Raw genomic sequence first — 18,646 nt, 5'->3', positions numbered from 1 at the left:
CTTATGAGCAAAGTATTAGCACCATTTAAAGTTTAGGTAATTGAAGCTTAGAGAAGTAAAATAATTTGTCCATCACAAAGCTTTTTATTAAAAGGCACTATGCCATAATGCTTAAACTCTGTCTCATTAATGTTATTTATTGTGTCATCTTTATTGATTCTTGTGTCATCTTTATTGATAATTTTGTTCATCATTGCCATTAAGTAAGCAATTTTTCACTTTTTATTTATGATAAAAATTATTAAAGTGCTTAAATTTTTCATTTTATAGTATGTTGACATCAACTAAGTTTTAGTTTTTCATTAAACTGATTAGAAATAGTAAAAGAATTTGATAGCTCTATTACACTTGAATTTGAGAGAACGATAATGGGGAACAATGTTTCAAGAAAGTTAAAATAGCTCCAGTATGATTTTTCAAAACTGTTTAGTGTCAGAGTTGCCCCAAGACCACCTCCAGGTTTGCTGATTGACTAGGGGACTTAAAGAATTCAGTATATAGTTGTACTCATGGCGAAGATTTATCATAGCGGAAGAATACAAAGCAAAGTCAGCAGGGAGAAAAGGTACCTGGGGTCAGGTCCAGAAGAAAAGAGGCCGAAGTTTCCAGAAGTCCGCTCCCAGTGAAGTCACACAGGATGTGCTTGATTCCTGCAGCAGAGTTACGACAAAATATGCAAAGTGTTGTCTACCAGAGAAGCTCATTGAAACCAAATACTTCAGGCAAGGTTTTTACTGGCACTTGTCACACAGGCACTGTGTCTACTTCATACCAAAATTCCAGGCTCTCAGAAGACAGCAGGTGTTTAGCATAAACCACGTTGTTTATATAGTTTAGGCACAGTGAGCCTCTCTTATCTTTTTTAGAAAACTCTATGTGCCTATAGGGAGCTGTTTACAAGCCAAGTTCCCAAATGCCAGTCAGAGGCCAACCTTGTACGCAGGCCTTCCTGAGCATGGGCAGCCTCGGCCTTCTTTGTTAGGTCTCATCCGAGATGCGGGAGGCACTGGGGAAGTTAGATGTTCTTGTTCATTTGGGAGTGTAGTGGACTTGAGTGAACTGGAAATTCTCTTGGTAGAAATAATCTCAATCTAGACAGTATAATTAAGCTTATTTATTTTAGTGAAGTTATTAATATAATATCCTATCTTTGTCAAGCTGTTCTTCTGGCTGTCAGTTTCAGCTGTTGAATGAATTGAGTTTCTCTGCATGGAATTATTTAAGTAGTCAGTACCTCAATTTCTATTAAAAAGTTAGTAGGATGTATTATTATCGTTATAGCAACATTATTATTAGTATTATTTTATTATATATTATAATAGTAACAATATTATTAGTGGTATTAGCATTATAATACTTCACTTGAGAGAAACTGCTATGGTATTGTATCATTCCGAAGTGCATATTTTATAATGTGAGCTACCTAAAATTGTTTTTTCGGGAAATGATGATTTATAATTATACATAACAAATGACTGGGTAATAAAAGCCATATGATCGGGGCCAGCCCCATGGTTGAGTGGTTGGGTTCATGCGCTCCGCTTCGGCAGCCCAGGGTTTCACCAGTTCGAATCCTGGGCGCAGACGTGGCACTGCTCGTCAGGCCATGCTGAGGCGGCATCCCATGTACCACAATTAGAAGGACCCACAAGTAAATGTACAACTGTGTACCAGGGGGCTTTGAGGAGAAAAAGGGAAAATAAAATCTTTAAAAAAAAAAAGCCATATGATCTTAGAAATCAAACTAGAACCAGCACAGATAAGGCCTCCTATTAAGCTAATAACTCTGATTGAGAGAGGACAGTGGCAGTCTCGTCTCTCGTCTTCCTGTTGTATGAACACAGAACACTGGATGTTCTGTTGGGCTGGGGATGTTGTCTCTCGTTTACTGCTGTGTGGCCCGTGCATGGCACAATGTTTGGCGTATAGTAAGTGCTTAAATATTTACTGAATGAATAAGTGACTGAGTGAGAATGTGAGTGAAAAGAGTGACTTGTGAGATGTCAGGGAAACTGAGTTCATAAAATCTTAGAAAAATGTGGAAAGGGGAAAAGAAACACCTGTGCCATTTCATAGAGGTTATCAGGGATTCTCCAATAATTGATTGTTTTAATCTAGATGACTCTTCTGAAATGTTGCAATCAAGAGGAATAGGAAGAGGAAATTAGCTTATTATTTAAAAGGATTGACTGTATAAGTTTTTCAATAGCCTAATTTCTCATGGTAGACCTTTTGAAGAGAATTTCCAAAATATTGAACAAATGCAATCTGACTCTTTTCCTTCTTTTTTTCTTTTCTGTTTTAAAGAGGCAGTCCCTCAGTCATGGTTTTAGTGTTTTTCTTTTTTAAAATATCAGTTAATGAATGTTTTTGTTTTCCTTAGAGATTTCATAGATTGAGGAAAGAAGGTGTAATATTACTAAGTCAGATTGCTACCATTTCACCAAAACGTTTCCTTATTTTCTTTCCAGCAATACCCAGGAGCCTTCTCAGCAGCTGCCTGTGTCCGTGGCTTCGGCACGGAGCATGCCCGAGAGGCCGGCGAGCCCAGCCTCCGCCAGGGCAGGGGTGGCCAGCCTCACCACCGCTGCCGCCTTCAAGCCTCTGGGATCCAGCAGCGCTGTCAAGTCTCCGGGCTGGCAGCGGCCGCACCAAGCAGGTGCGCCAAAGACATCTCTCGCCTTAACTGTAATTATGAAAATGTGTTCTGGGATATATGATAGAATTCACTGATGAAACCTATTTTCAACCATCTAAGATTTTAAAAGGACTGCAATGAATTGCTATGTGTTTTTCTCTCTGAAGTGTCTCATAAGTCTCTGTGTGTGTTTCATAGAATTGTCATTTGCTTTTCATCATTATAGAGTTGAGTGTTTCCTTATTTCCTAGATTACTCAGGGAGCACATGTTAAATTGTAAATTTGGGGTCTTCTTAACAAACAATATTGTTGGAAGGTAGCCTTGGTAATACAGTGTTTTAGTTTTGATGATACATACAAAATAACAGCAGAAGCATTTATTGCCATCAAATAGTTACTGAAGCAAGGATCTTTTACTACTTGTCCTCTGCAGATTTACAAGGCAGATGCAGAAGGAGGACATGTTACTAGACAGAGAACGTTTGAATGATAGGATGGAACAATTTGGGCTCAATCTGGAAACCTGAGTCTTCATTCACTTCTACAGATAAATAGCTTTAAACAAAGTCACTTAACCTCTTTGACCCTCTGCAAAATGAGGGGAGACTGAATGATCTCCTGTTTCTCCCAACATGAAGAAAATTTATGGTAAAGGACTGTAGTGCCTCCCTTAGCAGGAAGATGGGACTGTGTGTAAATGCTGCAAATCCCGCCTCGGCCTTCGTCCCTGCCCACTCTTAACATTCTCCCTGGATGGTCTGTCCTCCCGATTCCTTCTACTGCCTAACCACTGATAATTGACAGTCCTCTCTCTCCTGAACTCCGTATCTGCAAACTTGTTGACCTGCTTGCTGTTTCCAGGTGGCACCTCAAATGCAGCATGTCCAAAAATATCATGACCCCTCTCTGGGAGTGGTCCAGCCACCCCGTCACCGGAGCTAGAATGTAAGCCTGTGACCCCCCTCCACCCCCTCGTCTCACAGTAACTGACACCTCATGATTCCACTTCTTAGTATTTCTCAAATTATTTTCTCCTCTCTGTGGGCAGAGCCATTACCTTGGTTCAGGCCCTTGTCATTGCAAACAACTTCTAACTAATTTGCTGTCTCCTCTCACCCCACCAGCCTGTCCTCTGCTCAGCCAGTGGTCTTTATAAAGCTCTGATCTGCCCACGTCACCCTCCCGCTGCAGATGCTTTCCTGTATCTCCCATTCCTTAATTTACCACTTAAGACCTTTTTCGCTCCAGCCTCTGCTAACCTCTCAGTCTCGTCCCCTGCTTCTCCCAGTTTATAATCTGTGCGGTGGTCTTACGAGACATGCCACCTCACCTAGCTTTGAGAGTTCTGTCTCTGCAGAGAACACACCTTTTTACCTCGTCTCCTGTATAATTCTAGTCTTTCCTCATCAGCTGTGGGATGAGATTGATTGAATACACAAGGGGCTGCTTTTAAAAATATAATAGTTTTAAGAATTGGTCATTATTATTAAGAATATTTTTTACAGTTGCAAGTGTGGATTTTTAGTTAATTTAATGAGGAATCCACCTTTGTTTTGTATTTTCCATAGTGTTTAAATATATTAGATACTAAAAACTTCATTTATTATAAATAAGTTATCTTTAGAAAAAATGCCAACTATTTATATAGTTAAAATTTATTTTCTAGTGTGATTTTGTATAGTTTTGAATTACATTACAAGTTACTAATTTTGCAAAGAAGCTTGAAGTTTTGTGCTGTGGGGGTAGGAGGGTAGGGCGCTGCATGCCATCTAGACTATTGTAAAGAAAAGACTAGTTTATTACTTTTGAAAACTTAAAATATTTAGACTAGTATCACTAGCTTTTGAAATTTCTGGACTATTAATTAACTTAGCAAGACTTATTCTCATGGGAAAAAATGCTGACAGCTCAGCCTCATACATTTTTAGTTGTTTCCATCCACTTAAAGCTTATCTATGATGCTGGAGATTTGCTGTAATTATTTTGTATGTGCATTAGTATACAGAAAGTAACTTTCAGAACAATTCCTTTGGCATGGTAATTGGAAGGGAACAGGAGAATGTGTCCTAAAAAAGCAGGGAAAAAACTAAATTTCTGAGATGGAAACTGAAGAGAAAGGCACAAAGTACTGTGGAGGGCAGAAAGTCTATGTACTGCTTTGGGAAATTCAGAAACTAAGGTCAAAATACCACTGCCTATTAAAATGAAAAGATTCCAATCGATGTGGAACTCCTGGAGAATACACTGCAGCAAAACTACCACAAGAGGGCGACAGAATTCTTTCTTCTCTGAGTCTAACTTGTTACAGTCATCAAAGCAGGCAAATAACACAACTATGATCGTGATTCACATGGTTAGTATTTAAAATATACTTTTTACAGAAAATTAAGTCAATTTAATTTGAACAGCTATAATAGTATAAAACATATACATTATATAACGTTATAAAGCAATATTATAAAAAGAAAATGAGTTGCCACTGTGAAGTCATAGCTGAATTACATCATGATGCTTAGCTCAAATCAGAAAATATTTGCAGAACTCCTGCTGTTTATCTTGCTGTAGGTGCTTCAAACTGGCCTTTAATGAGTCATCATGTTATAGAAAAGTTACTCATTTTACACTATTTCGTCTAAGTTCTAAAATAAATATGAAATTCCCAGCCGCTCAAATTCTTTCATTCTGCTCTACCATAGTAGAATATATCATAGCAGTATACCATATTTGAAAATGGAAGGAAAACACCTCAGGATCTCCCCTTAGTCTTTGACAAATAGTTTCAGGAGCTTCCTACTGCAGATGAAAAAGGTCTTTGGTTTAGGAGGTGATGGCTGTCTCATCGTGGGTTCTTATGTTCTTCACACTCCTGTGAAAACTGCAGTGCCAGCCAGAGGGCTGCGGAAGCTGGGAAGGTGAGTTGCTGGCCTCTGTGGCCTGAGATGCAGCACTAACACTGCTGGCACTGCTGCTGCCACGCTGGGCACTTCAGGCTTCTTTCTCTAGAGAATTCCTCGCTGTGCTCTAGTCTGGGTGAAGAAAAAGATTTTTTACCCCTCTACCCAACCTACACCAAAGAGTGCCTGTTACCAGCGATGTCATTTTAAAATAATTCTGCAGTCCAGTGGGAAGCATGGGCTCGAAATCCCTGAAGTGCAGTCTGTGGCCCACTTAGGTGATTATGAAATCAGTTTAATGGATCATGGCCAGTATTTTTATAAGCAGTGAAATAGAAAATATAAGAATGTTTTAACTTATTAAGTATTTTAGCTTAGTATTGTATAGTAATGAGGATAGGTATTAAGCTATGAAAATGTGGTTTTAGTTTATGTATATGTAAATATACATGTATACACACATACAAACATATATTTTGGGTCAGGAGGTAAAGTGTATTTCTTACTGTGTTTTATAGTTAAGAAAAAGTTTAAAAGTCACTTATTTAAATAAGTATTTTAGTCATACTTTTATCTATTGGGTAACAACTAATGTAGTTTTGAAACGATAGCCAAAAAAAAGACTGCATTGAAAGGGCTAATTGAAATTTTAAGACCTACTAGCATATTCTGAACCTGTCATGGGTTTCTCTTACCTCCACTGAAGTTCTGACTTTCAACCTCAGGTCATTTCACTTGTGGTGTTGTATAGCCTGTGTTACGCAGAAGTCTTAGAAGAATGCAGGAATGCTGTCATAGGAACTAGGTGTTTATGTGCAGCATGATAGTTTAGATTGGATCATCTTCCTTTCTTTAGGCATATAGTTCAACATACAATGACTGATAAAGAGCTGAATATTCAGGATGCAACATGTTCAAAAGTTCCTAGTCGGCATGAAAGTATCAAGATACAAAAGAAGTAAGACTCCAAGCTTGAGTTGTAGATAAGTCAGCAGTGCTACCTCCTGCTTGCCCCGTGTCTTTGGTAATACTTCCGTAATTCAGGTGCAGTCATCCCTTTAGAAACATTGACTTGATCTAGAAAAATACATAAAAGGTGAGATTTTTCTTGTTATTTTTCAGAATTGGGGCTTTGTACTTTTTTTTTTTTTTTGAGGAAGATTAGCCCTGAGCTAACATCCGTGCCCATCTTCCTCTACTTTATATGTGGGACGCCTGCCATAGCATGGCTTTGATGAGCGGTGCCATGTCCGCACCCAGGATCCGAACCAGCGGACCCTGGGCTGCAGAGGCGGAGCCTGCGAACTTAACCACTACGCCACATGCCAGCCCCTGTACTTTTTTAAACTTATATTTTAATTCACTATGTTTGTATGTCTAGTAGATTTTTTTAATGTTTGAAACCTTCATATTGTTTGTAAGTAGATAGAGATTTTCAAAACCTTTCTAAATATACTGGTATAAGTTTAAAAATACGTTCCTGTGTTTATGTAGGTGACCTAATTTGCTATGTAATGTTTTCTCTAGATTCTGATTAGGTTATGGATACCAGATTAGGTAATTTTTGTTCATTTGATGCAAATATACATATAAAATATTGCTATCTTATCAAATACAATCAGATGTTTTTCACGTATCCAGTCTTAAAGTCCTGCAGAGCTGTTATATGTTGGAAGCACATCAGTTTTCTAACTTTAGTTTCATTATGCACACAATGAGAGTGACTAATTCATTAGAACATAAACAGTGTTTTGCTAGGTCAGGCTTATTGTTCGTTGCACCCAGTTTGCAGACAGTGGTGGCCCTGAAGGATAGCAATGCCTGTCCTGTGGGGTGCGAATTTCAGAAGGCCAGGGATGTTCCCCGAATGGAGTATTTTGAGCCTTCAACTTCTTTATGTCTTAAAGTAAGGATCTAAAAAAGTCACCTGTGGCACTGTTGTGTAGCTTAAATGATGTAACATGTTGAAGTGCTTGGTACATAAAGGGTACTCAAGAAAGCTTAAGTTTTTACCCCTATAGAAGGTATAACCTTGTAGTGACAGCATTCATAACTTACAGTGTTACCATCCAACAGAACAGTTCTCCTCATGTAACTTCCCTCCTTGAGAATGTTTTGGGCTCTCTGCTGCCCACATATTGAATGTTTGGCTTGTGGTCCTTTACAGCTCCACGCCAGCCTTCCTCTGCAGCCTCATTTTGTAATATTGTTCCTCAGTTCCAAGTGGTCGAGTTGCACTAAAGTTCACGAGTTCATACCATTCCTTGGGCATGTACCTCTGTGCTGTGGACAGGCTGCTCCTGTTATTTGAAAGGCTTTTCCACCCCTCTGGCCCTGGTAAATTTCTATTCCTCCTTTAAGACCAGATATCATCTCCTTTGTGAACCTTTCTTGAGCCCTCTAAATGGGTGCCTATTCTTTCTCTATGTTCCTACAAAGTTTTGATGATGGCTTTTGATAGCATTCATCATATTCATTTTAATTGTTTACATAGGTATTTTTTACCACTGTTTTTAGATCCCCTTGAGGACAGGGATCATGTCCCACTAATCCTTGTTTATAGCCCCTAAACCGCCCCTGGCACAGTTGATAGGCCCTCAGCAAATGTCAGCCAGACAGCCAGTGAGTGAGTGGATGGGTCAGTCTGTCTGATTTTGGACATCGTCTTCATATGATTTGAGGGATTCAGAAGGCGTTGTTCTTTCCTCCTACCAGACTTGAAATTCCCACAGCAGTCGCTGATCAAAGGTGCACGTGCTGTCTGCCAAAGGCTGCCATTAAAAACCGCACATACGCTTAAGGAGAAGAGGACTGCGCTCTCCTTGAAGCATTAAAGTCCCGTAAGACTTAAAAGTTGTGAACATAAGCAGTACCATAACTAGTACAGTGTTATTTATTTCCAGTAAGTAAAAAAACTAATAATCAATCTGCAGCCCTGTCATAAGAATTTTTTTCTCAAAAAATATGGGAATTTATGACATATGAGGAACCCAGCATTGCAGTGCAGAGGAAATATTAGGGATATTCACCTGTTTTGTCACTGTGGGCAAATTAACTTGGATGCAAGGCACCAGTAAATAACAGAAACCAGCAAAAAGGTGCAAAGAGTTAAATCAGGTTACATGGTCCAGGTCAGAAGGTGTGGCAATCTGGATCAGTGGAAAGGAAGAAAGACCGATAAAGTGCCAGTGATAGAATGCTGAGGTAGAATATATATATTTGTTTATAGTGGAGTCATGATGCAGGAATAAAGTGTTAATGTTTGTGCCTAAAGTAAAATCACATGTAGCTGATGCTCCCTGAGTATTGTTAGGAAGAGGCCAACCTGGAGCAGGAACAACATACGCAAAGGCTCTCAGAGAACTTGGCTTCCAAGAGGAAGGGCAAGGAGTCCAGTGTGTGCAGGACTGTGCAGTGGCCAGAAAGTTGGATGGGTTCATAGGGGCCGGTAAGAAAGGGCTTTGAAAGTAAGAGTGTGGATTGATGCAGAAAGGAAGCTATTAAAGGATTTGTAAGCTGGAAAGTGACACAATCAGATTTGCGTTATTAAAAAATCATTATACTGTTAAAGTGTTTAAAAGATCATTATGACCTCAGCGTAAAGATGAAGAGTGGAGTCCTGGAGACTATTTCAGAGATTGTTGAGGTAATCTGGAATAGAGATGATGATGGTAGATATTACCCTGGGCAATGGTGAGAGGAATGGAGAGAATTCCAAGAGCAGAGAATGCAGAGTACTTACACACCTGACTGGGTGCAAGTTCTGAGCGTTGCTCTCCCAGGGAGCTTGGTTCCCTGTAGAGTATTTGTCCTTCGTTAAAACATTGGTAGAGAGAGCCGGCCTGGTGGCACAGCAGTTAAATGCGCATGTTCCACTTTGGTGGCCCAGGGTTCGCCAGTTCAGATCCTGGGTGCGGACGTGGCACCACTTGACAAGCCATGCTATGGCAGGCATCCCACATATAAAGTATTGGAAGGTGGGCACGGATGTGAGCTCAGGGCCAGTCTTCTTCAGCACAAAGAGGAGGATTGGTGGCGGATGTTAGCTCAGGGCTAATATTCCTCAAAAAAAAAAAAAGAAAAGAAAAACACCTGTAGAGGATTGTATTTGGCTTGGAGAAACTGTGCTTGGTTCTGAGTAAGTCAGACTATGGTACAGAAAATTGGTTGAATATATCTTTAGGTTTTTTTATGTAATGTGTCTAGTTAAAAAATATAAACCTGAGTGGATGGCATCTTGTACTTGACAAATACAGTTTAGTTTTATAACATAACTAGTCTATTTTTGCAGCATTTCCTCAGACGAGTGCATTTATTTCCCCTAAATCAGCATTTTCTACATGTTGACTCTTTAAATTCTTTACGGTTGCAAATAATGAGATTGGTAGCTTTGGCATAACCCTCAGTGCCTTGCTTGCCTTTGCAGGGAGCACTTGTACTACATATTGTTATGGAAGTAAACATTATGAGATGGAAAAGGGGCTTCTTCCAAGACAAAAGAAGAAAAATTCTATAGATCCCCGTTGGTCAAAAATTAAACACTCATCTTGTTATTTGTATGTAGTTCACAAAGCTTTCAAGGACATAGATAGGCTTTAAAATTTTTTTTTATTACAGTTTTTTTTTCTTTCCCACTTTCAAAATATGTTGATTTTGAGAGCATTTGTAACACTACTTATATGTATTGACATTATCATAAGTATTTAATAAGTAACTTATAATTTCTTACTCAAAAAATCATTGAGCTATACAATATTGGCTAATACTCTAATCACTGTTTTCTATAGAAAACAGTGTGTCTTTATTTCACAGAGCCGTTGAAAATGAAAGCTTTGTTGTGTTTTCTTTCACAGTCATTAGCGTTGTCTAGCTGTGCTGAAATGTCTGCTTTGCTGTTTTCATGAGCAGTTCTTACAGCGTGTGAGAATAAGGCCACCTTCATGCTGTCTTTATTGTATGTGCGCACAACTCACTGTTTGTTCTTATGTCCCCTGATATTGGCAAGAAGTTGCTGGAGTTCTTTTTTTTTTTTTTTTTACTTTTATTGTTAAGTGTGTCTTTGGAGACAGACATTCAACCAAGGAAAGTAAAGACATTTTGTTGATATTATAGTGACGTACTCAATACACTAGTAGTATTAGACATTCTTAACCTGATACTTCACATTGAACACTATTAATTTTGCTATATTCTACTTATGACATCGTTCTCTTTATATATATCAGGTAGTATGTATATAAGCTTTTTATTAGTGAATTTCTTTTTTCTTTGTGAAACAGTTTTAATATATGCAGTAAAGGCAAGGGCTCCTAATTGACAATGAGATTTGTACAAATTGGTGATTCTTTTTTAAAATGTCAACTGTATTTTGAAGAAGCACATGCAAGTAAAGTGTAAATAGAAAAGTTGGGATCATTTGAAAGTCTTTTAAGAACAGTAAATTTCTTTTGGTCAATGAAAAAGGGAAAAAGGCACAAACTTACTTTTCAGAATGAATATTTGGTTAATTTTAGCTCCTGTTGCTTCCTGTCCTGGGGCATACTCACCATTCCCCTTTTGCCTTTTGGAACTCAGGAATAGAGTGAGTAGTCTTGAAGGGGTCAGACAACCTCATCTAACAGTAAAATGGTGGGTATCATTGATTAGTGGTAATAATTATGGTTTTATAATACTTTTAACTTTTAAAAGTATCATTTTATTGAGAGTGTACAATAAGATAATGTCATTAAGATTTTAAATGGGCATCATTTTACCAATGAGGTGACAGAGTCTGAGAGAAGTCAAAAGAATTGTCCAGAGTCCTATGGTGATTTGAACCTAGCTATTTAACTAGATAGTGCATTTTCCTGTATCACCAGTTAACATCAGTGAATATGTTTTGGGAGACTAAATCTCTTAGGGATAGTGTTGAAAGTATTCCTGCCTTGCATAGGAAGGATAAACTAGGTGACTAGCAACTGCTAAGATCTGTTTCAAGTAACATTTTTTTTGCATCCAAACTCTATTTTTAAAATTTAGTTAAGATTCTAGTTAATTTGACCCTCTATCATACTCTGCCTCTGGTGTGTGCTACATTTTAGCAATAAAGAAAAGCTTATTTATTCATTATGGACAGAGCTGGAGAGATCTGATGTATTCTTACTGGTTTTTTTTCAAGGAAGACTCAGATATATTTGTGAGATCTGATTAGATCAAAGACTGAATGATGTGCATCTCGGTTATAAGTGCATATAAATTCTATCTTTTATTTGAAGTCTAAAGGAGATAGGGGTGAGAAAGGAAATTACTGTTTCTACAGCCATCCCAAATTTCATTGTAGGCTTTACGCTACAGTAATAAATCGAGATAACTAGATTTGTTTAGCTAAGATGGATAGATTTATTGGTTCCATTTTAAAATTTTTATATGAATAAGTAAACTGCTACCAGTTGCGTATGTTTCATCTCTTCTAATAATGTTTTATTGCCATCTGCTCCCCTGCATTTTGACATCATTAAACTAAACAGTCCGCTTGCCATGAAGACCGGACTGGAGCTGTCCATTGTCAAAACCACGGTGTGAAGCATGTAAATATGCTCTGTCTCTTTACACAAGAAGTTTTTATTTAGAATCATGACTCTCAGATAAGAAAAAATAAAAGTAACAACCATTAACTGTCTTATTTTTCTTTCTTTTCTTTCTAAATGTCCTCTTACTGAAAGTTATTTCCATGTTGGAAGCTTTCCAGTGGTCTTGTGAAAGTTCTTTCTCCCAATTTTCCTTTTATCCTGAGATTAAAATTTTCTCTTATATAAGGGGAGATACCTGGATTTATTCATATATGCTTTTCATAAAGAATTATTCCTTCTTATTCATGCATATGCTTTAAACCAGGAGTTGGCAAACTGTGGTCCTTGGTCACATCTGGCCCACCACCTGTTTCTGTAAATAAAGTTTTATTGGAGTACAGCCATGCTTATTTGTTTACATGTGTTCTGTGTCTCCTTTCATGCTGCAGTGGCAGAGTTGAGTGGTTGCAATGTAAATAATATGGTCCACAAAACCTGAAATACTTACTCTGGCCATTTACAGAAGAAGAATGGCCAACCCTAGGTTTAAACCATAGGAATAAGAAAAATTATGCTTGACAATTCTGCACAGTCAATGCAAACTTTATTGAAAGTTATGATCACCCTTGGCAGCATTAATCCTAAGGCACTCTGTTGTGTGTTTACTTGTGAGCATCACCTGTAAGAAGAAAACCTCTGGGAGCAGGTAGCTTTCATACCAAAAGAGTTCCTACATCTAAAACATTGAATGTATTTTCTGAGCAGTTGCTGAATGAGTGGATACTTTATTTTTCTTAACCATGTAAGATCCTATGTCAGAGTTTAAGAATAATTGACATTGATGAAGCATTTCTTAAACATTCAAGGGACTGTAAGTAAACACTTATGATACCTCATTTAAGCCTGGCACACTTTGAGGTGGTTATTATTGTTGCTGTCTTACAGATCAGGAGACTGAGACCCAGCATGATGACATTTCTGAGTTCACAATGCCAGAAATTAGAACTAGGAGCCCAAGTGTATCTTAACATTAATCTTTATGCTAGATGTACTGCTTCAGCATAAAATAGCTGACCAGTGTTCTCTGCTTTTAAAAGATGTGAAATTCAAGCATAGCTTTGGAAAATGATAACAAAGTTTCATTTATTTTGGAGATCTAATGACTTTCCTTGAGAGAGAAGTCTTAGAGAATTAGTAGTAGTAATAGAAATGGAAGGAGTATCCCAGGTTTTAAGTTTTCTGGTAGCCTGTAATCATCATTAGAGATATTGTTGATTTTGTTTGACATGGAGAAATCTCCTTAAATTTTCTTTTCCTTTCTGTTTCAGTATTTTTGCCTACATTAAAAGAATTCTATTTATATGAGCAACTCAAACCTGAGATACATTTCTCCCTTATTTGTGAGATGAGCCTGCTTTCTCACTTATAGAAAAAGATGAAAATTGGTGGGAAAATGGTAAAAGCCAAGCCCATTTGGGTTTCATGTTACTTGGGAAATGAGATAAGGATTTTAGATATAATGTGAGTATAAATAATTTTAATATAGGTCTTTATGGTTTTCTCATCTGAATATGAGCAAAATTCTACAAATTTAATATTTTCAATAAATTCTTACCTTCTAGAATCTGTATGAGTTCGCTAGTGATCTGCTTTGGTATCCTTGAGGTCGTGAGTCACTACCCAGATTGTTTTTCTGTGAATATTTTATCTGTGTTTTTCTTTTTTGTTACTTTTTCTTTATTCTCCCCCCCTTTTTTTTTTTAACCTAGAGTCTGGACTTGTCTTTCCATTATAAAATCAGTAATTGAGACAGTGATATGGAGATTATTTGGGAAATCACATAAGATATATATAACTAACTGATAAATGAAAAATTTGTTGATTTTTAGTAGAATCATGGCAAAACCAGTCATTTTAAGATCTCATATCTTTGTCTGCAAGGTATAGACTGTGTTTTTTTTACTTGTAACTCTGACCAAATGGAAGTTTTCTGTGTAAGGTCAGTTAGTAGGGAGAAAAAGGCAACTCTGTGTATCCTGAATTTTGATGATGTGTGATGCAAGAAATTATGAAAGAAGAGGATGGAACCTAATCCAAGTCCCCACACTCACTTTAATTAAGACACTCTAGATCCAGTTTAATCTGGGTTCTTAGAGTTGAAAGGCTGGTTGCTAATGGAAGAAACTAACCTCCTGAAGTTGTGGAAATATTTGATACTCAGCCTTGGGCGCACCTGTTCCAATTCTTTATGGCATACATACCAGCATTCTCCACTGCTTAGAGAAACGATAATAGTTTAATCTGTCCAATTTTGCTTTTAATCATTGAATAAAAAAATCCTTGATTCCATTTAATAAAATTTGCACAAACCTCTCTAGAATGTACTTTCCTCTGATCCTAGATCTTGGCTTAACTTTAAACCTTTTCTGTTTCTACTGGATATGATTTCATGCCTGGATTATGAAGAGTAGACTGTTGTTTATGCTTCCATCATAAGCAGCTTGACAGATAGAATGCACAGATTCTGTGCTGCTCTTGGCCACCATCTGTTTGAGATGGCTGGGGAAGGGCAGAGAAGAAGGCACTTGCTGTGCACGATAATAAGCAAGTGTGTTGCCATCACTGCCACCCAATTTAGTATGTGTAAAATTTCTACCATACCTTTGTGAACATACTCTCTGAGATGTTGAATTATAATATTTTATCTCCCCGAGTGCCCGCATGTCACTTTGATGTAGGGTAGTTATTTATATGAGTACAGCATTAGCCTGAGCGTTTATAACAGGAATACCCCTCCCAGTTGAGCCAGTTGTTTTTCACACCATAAAACCTCACATCTGACTTCTGTCCTTTTGAGACTGTAGACATTTGTCTCTTTTTCTTTGGCGAGGGTACATTAGTATTTTTTATATCAGTCTTATTTATGATTTAATGAGAATGAAATATTCCAGGAATTAAAAAAATATTTTATGGTTATCCTAGATTTACTGCCAAAACTTTCTCTGCTGCTTTATCTTAATTCAAATGTAGTAGTTGAAATATTTATACCAATATAGAGTTTGTACAGCAGAATGGATTCAACATTCTAATGCTACAAGTCTGTTTATCCTTAGAAAAAATCTTGGCTCTCTAATTCTATTTCCCTTTCTGAAGCAGAATACATAAATCCTCCTAAATGTTCCTCAAAACATGAAGACTCTAGCCTTATATCTGTATGTTTTATTTCAAGAATTTTGAAGCCATTAATTATAATGGCTGAAAAGTATGGGCAGCCAGGTTTAGGGAAAGAAAGTTAGATGTCTGTAGGAAACTCATCTTTTATGGAATACATGAAGGGCTTAAAAGTGAGAATCTAAGCCATTAGGCACCCCAGGGCAAATAAAAAATAATGCTTTCGTACATCATTCCTAAATTTATCCTAGCAGACTCGTTGAGGAAATTAAAATAGCAGAAATTACTCTTCTCAGTTATCACTATCACCTCCTGCTGAAATGGTCCAGAAGTTAGTACTCAGGTTCAGATCACATTTGGGGAGATCTCCCTTCGTGTTTTCATGAGTTAAAGCCATGACTAGAAAGAGCTTGGCACACAGTAGGCACATGATAGCTTGAAGGATGAATGCGTAGGCACACAGGCTTTGGAGGCAGACAGAAATGGTTTTAGATCTCAAATTCTCCACTCTCCTGGAAATGCACCCTCCTGGTTTTTCCCCTCCCTCTCTCTGTCCCCAAGGTATTTATGTCATTTGCCTTCTGCCTTAAGAGTTCTTCTCTTTTTATGCTACTCTTTCCCTGAACAATCTCATTAACTCTCACAGCCTCAAATATCATCCTCATACTGAAGACTCTTGACTCAATTCTTCTAGCTCAGATCTTTTTCCTGGGTTCATACATTCAATAGTCTGTACTTAGACGAACCACAAGCACTACCAACTCAAAAAAACCCAACTATGAGCTCTAGGAGGGAAGGGACCGCACATGTTTTGTCCTCTGGTGCACCCGTGCACAGCAGAGTGCCTGCCGCATTGTGGGCTTTCAGTATATCCTAAGTGAATGAATATCTGTAATTAAACTCATCATCTTTCCATCATTCTAGCACTTATCCCATTATGACATAATTGGCTGTTTCTGTTCTCTTACCATCTTTAAACTCCATGAGAGCGTAAATCATGTCTGTCTTATTCTTAGTGGTAAAGCCTAACACGTTATTTGGTACAAAGTGGCTGTTCAAAACACATTTGCTTTATATTATTGTTCTACATGTCTGTGGGAAAGTCATTTATCCTTTCTAAGCTTTGTATTCTTGATACATTAAATAGTAATAGTAATACCTTATATGTTGTTGTAAAGATGAAACAATTTAGTATGTATAAAATTTCTTTTTTTAAAACTTTGTACTATAGAAAAAAGTTCAGATGTAAATGTGTGTATATATGTGTATACACACACATATATATAAGTAGAGACTTGGTTTCTTCTACATGTATATTGCAAGGAGTGGGGAGATAAAGTGAATTACAGATGAGAAGAGCTTGAAGAGACGAACAACCAAATGTAATGTATGGACCTTATTTGGATCCTGATTAAATTGTGTTGGGATGTGTGTGGTAGGCAGAATAATGCGCACTTCCTGCAACAAAGACATCCGTATTGTAATACCCAGAACCTGTGAATATGTTAATATTACATGGCAAAGGGGAATTAAGGATGCAGATGGAATTACCATTGCTTATCAGCTGATCTTAAAATATGTAGATTATCCAGGTGGGTTCAATGTAATCACAAGCGTCTTTAAAAGTAAAAGAGGGTGGCCAGCCCTGGTGGTGCAGCAGTTAAGTGTGCACATTCCGCATCGGCAGCCCGGGGTTCGCTAGTTTGGATCCCAGGGGCAGACATGCCACTGCTTGGCAAGCCATGCTGTGGTAGGCATCCCACATATAAACTAGAGGAAGATGGGCACAGATCTTAGCTCAGGGCCAGTCTTCCTCAGCAAAAAGAAGAGGATTGGCAGCAGATGTTAGGTCAGGGCTAATCTTCCTCAAAAAAAAAAAAAAAAAGAGGGAGGCAGAAGGGAGGGTGAGAGTGATGCAATGTAAGGACTCAACCTGCTGTTGCTGGCTTCGAAGGTGGTGGAAGGGGGCCATGACCCATGGAATTTGGGCAGCCTCTGGAAGCTGGAAAAAGCAAGGAAACAATTTTCCCTGGAGCCTTCAGAACACAGCCCTGCCAACACCTTGATTTTGGCCCAGTAATATCCATGTAGAACAGTAAAATACTACACTTGGGTTGTTTTTAAGCCAGTAAGTTTTTAGTAATTGTTAAAACAACAATAGAAAACTAATAAGGGGATAATCAGAAGAAAATTGAAAATTGGCTGGTTATATGATGATGTTAAAAATTATTTTATTTTAGGTGTAATAATGGTATTATGGTTAGGTTTTTAAAAAAGAGTACTGTTTTAAAGATCATACTGAAATATTATGTATTAAATGACAGACCTTGAATTTGCTTCAGAATAGTTCAGAGATGGCAAGGGAATGAGTGGGATATAAATGCAATATCACTTATGAGGTGAGAAATTATGAAAGCTTGATTCCTCCCCTTTATTAAATTTTACTGGTTTTTAAAATAATGAATTGGTTCCTTAGCATCTTCTAAAGAAGATCAATGCAGTTTTTTTAAATTCTGGAGTTATTGTGAGCTCGTGGGTTTAAACATATTTCCAGCGTTTCAGTCCTTTGTGGTTCTTATTCTTGTTAGTGCTCAAACTGCCCCACGTGCTTCTTGGAGTACATTTGAGACAACTCTCGTAGTCTTGGAGAGCTGCTCTGCTGTTTTAAGTTGACAAGATATTCTAGACTTCCCATGTTCATTTTTTGCCCCAATCCTAGAATCAGCAGTTTCTCTAAGGAGTCTGGCTCCTTTTAGTGGGAAGACAATAGTTTTGGTGCTGGGGTTATTCATTCTCTAAACAAAGATTTATTAAGCAATATGCCAGGGACTGTTCCAGGTGTTAGAGCAACGAATTAAATAGACAGCAGCCCTGGTCTCAAGGTGTGGAGAGAGAGATTTTTTAAAAAGAAATAAAAAAAGTGTATGTAAGATGGAGATGAGCACTATGGAGAGAGGTAAAACAGTTAAGGAGTATAGAGAATGCTGGTTTGTAGGGGAAGGGGTTGCTGTTTTCATATAGGATGGTCAGAGAAAGCCATGTTGATAAAATGGCCTTTGAGCACAGAACCTGAAGGAAGTGAGGGAGCAAGCCGTACAAACGGCTGGAGAAAAGATTTCCAGGCAGAAGGAATAGAAAGTACAAAGACCCTGAGTCAGAAGCATATTGGCCATTTAGAGAAACAGCAAGGAAGCCAGTGTGCCTCATATATAGTGGGCATAGGGGTAATGGCAGATCAGATCAGAGAAAGAGCAGGACTAGATTCTGTAGGACCTTTGGTTTCAGTTCTGAGTTAGAAGGAAGCTATTGGAGGGTTTTGAGCAGAAGAGTATCATTATCTGACCTAGTTTTTACTGACCTCTTGTTGGCAAGGGTGAAGCAAGATCTATAGGCA

At 37.9% G+C, this 18,646-nt stretch overlaps 1 protein-coding gene across 16 annotated transcripts in view; it reads left to right on the top strand.

Moving 5' to 3' along the window:
• PDLIM5 (PDZ and LIM domain 5) overlaps positions 1 to 18,646 on the top strand; it is a 196,684-nt gene that overhangs the window by 148,219 nt on the left and 29,819 nt on the right. For all 16 annotated transcript variants that reach the window (XM_070614275.1, XM_070614280.1, XM_070614282.1 and 13 more), the window contains one exon: positions 2,472 to 2,659. In XM_070614275.1, the coding sequence (XP_070470376.1) occupies positions 2,472 to 2,659 (188 nt within the window). The remainder of the gene's footprint in view (positions 1 to 2,471; positions 2,660 to 18,646) is intronic.

The sequence above is a fragment of the Equus przewalskii genome, chromosome 3 (assembly GCF_037783145.1).
Source record: "Equus przewalskii isolate Varuska chromosome 3, EquPr2, whole genome shotgun sequence".
NCBI classification, from domain to species: Eukaryota; Metazoa; Chordata; class Mammalia; order Perissodactyla; family Equidae; genus Equus; species Equus przewalskii.
The sequence above is the reverse complement of the archived record's forward strand: the minus strand, read 5'-3'. Positions and strand labels throughout refer to the sequence as shown.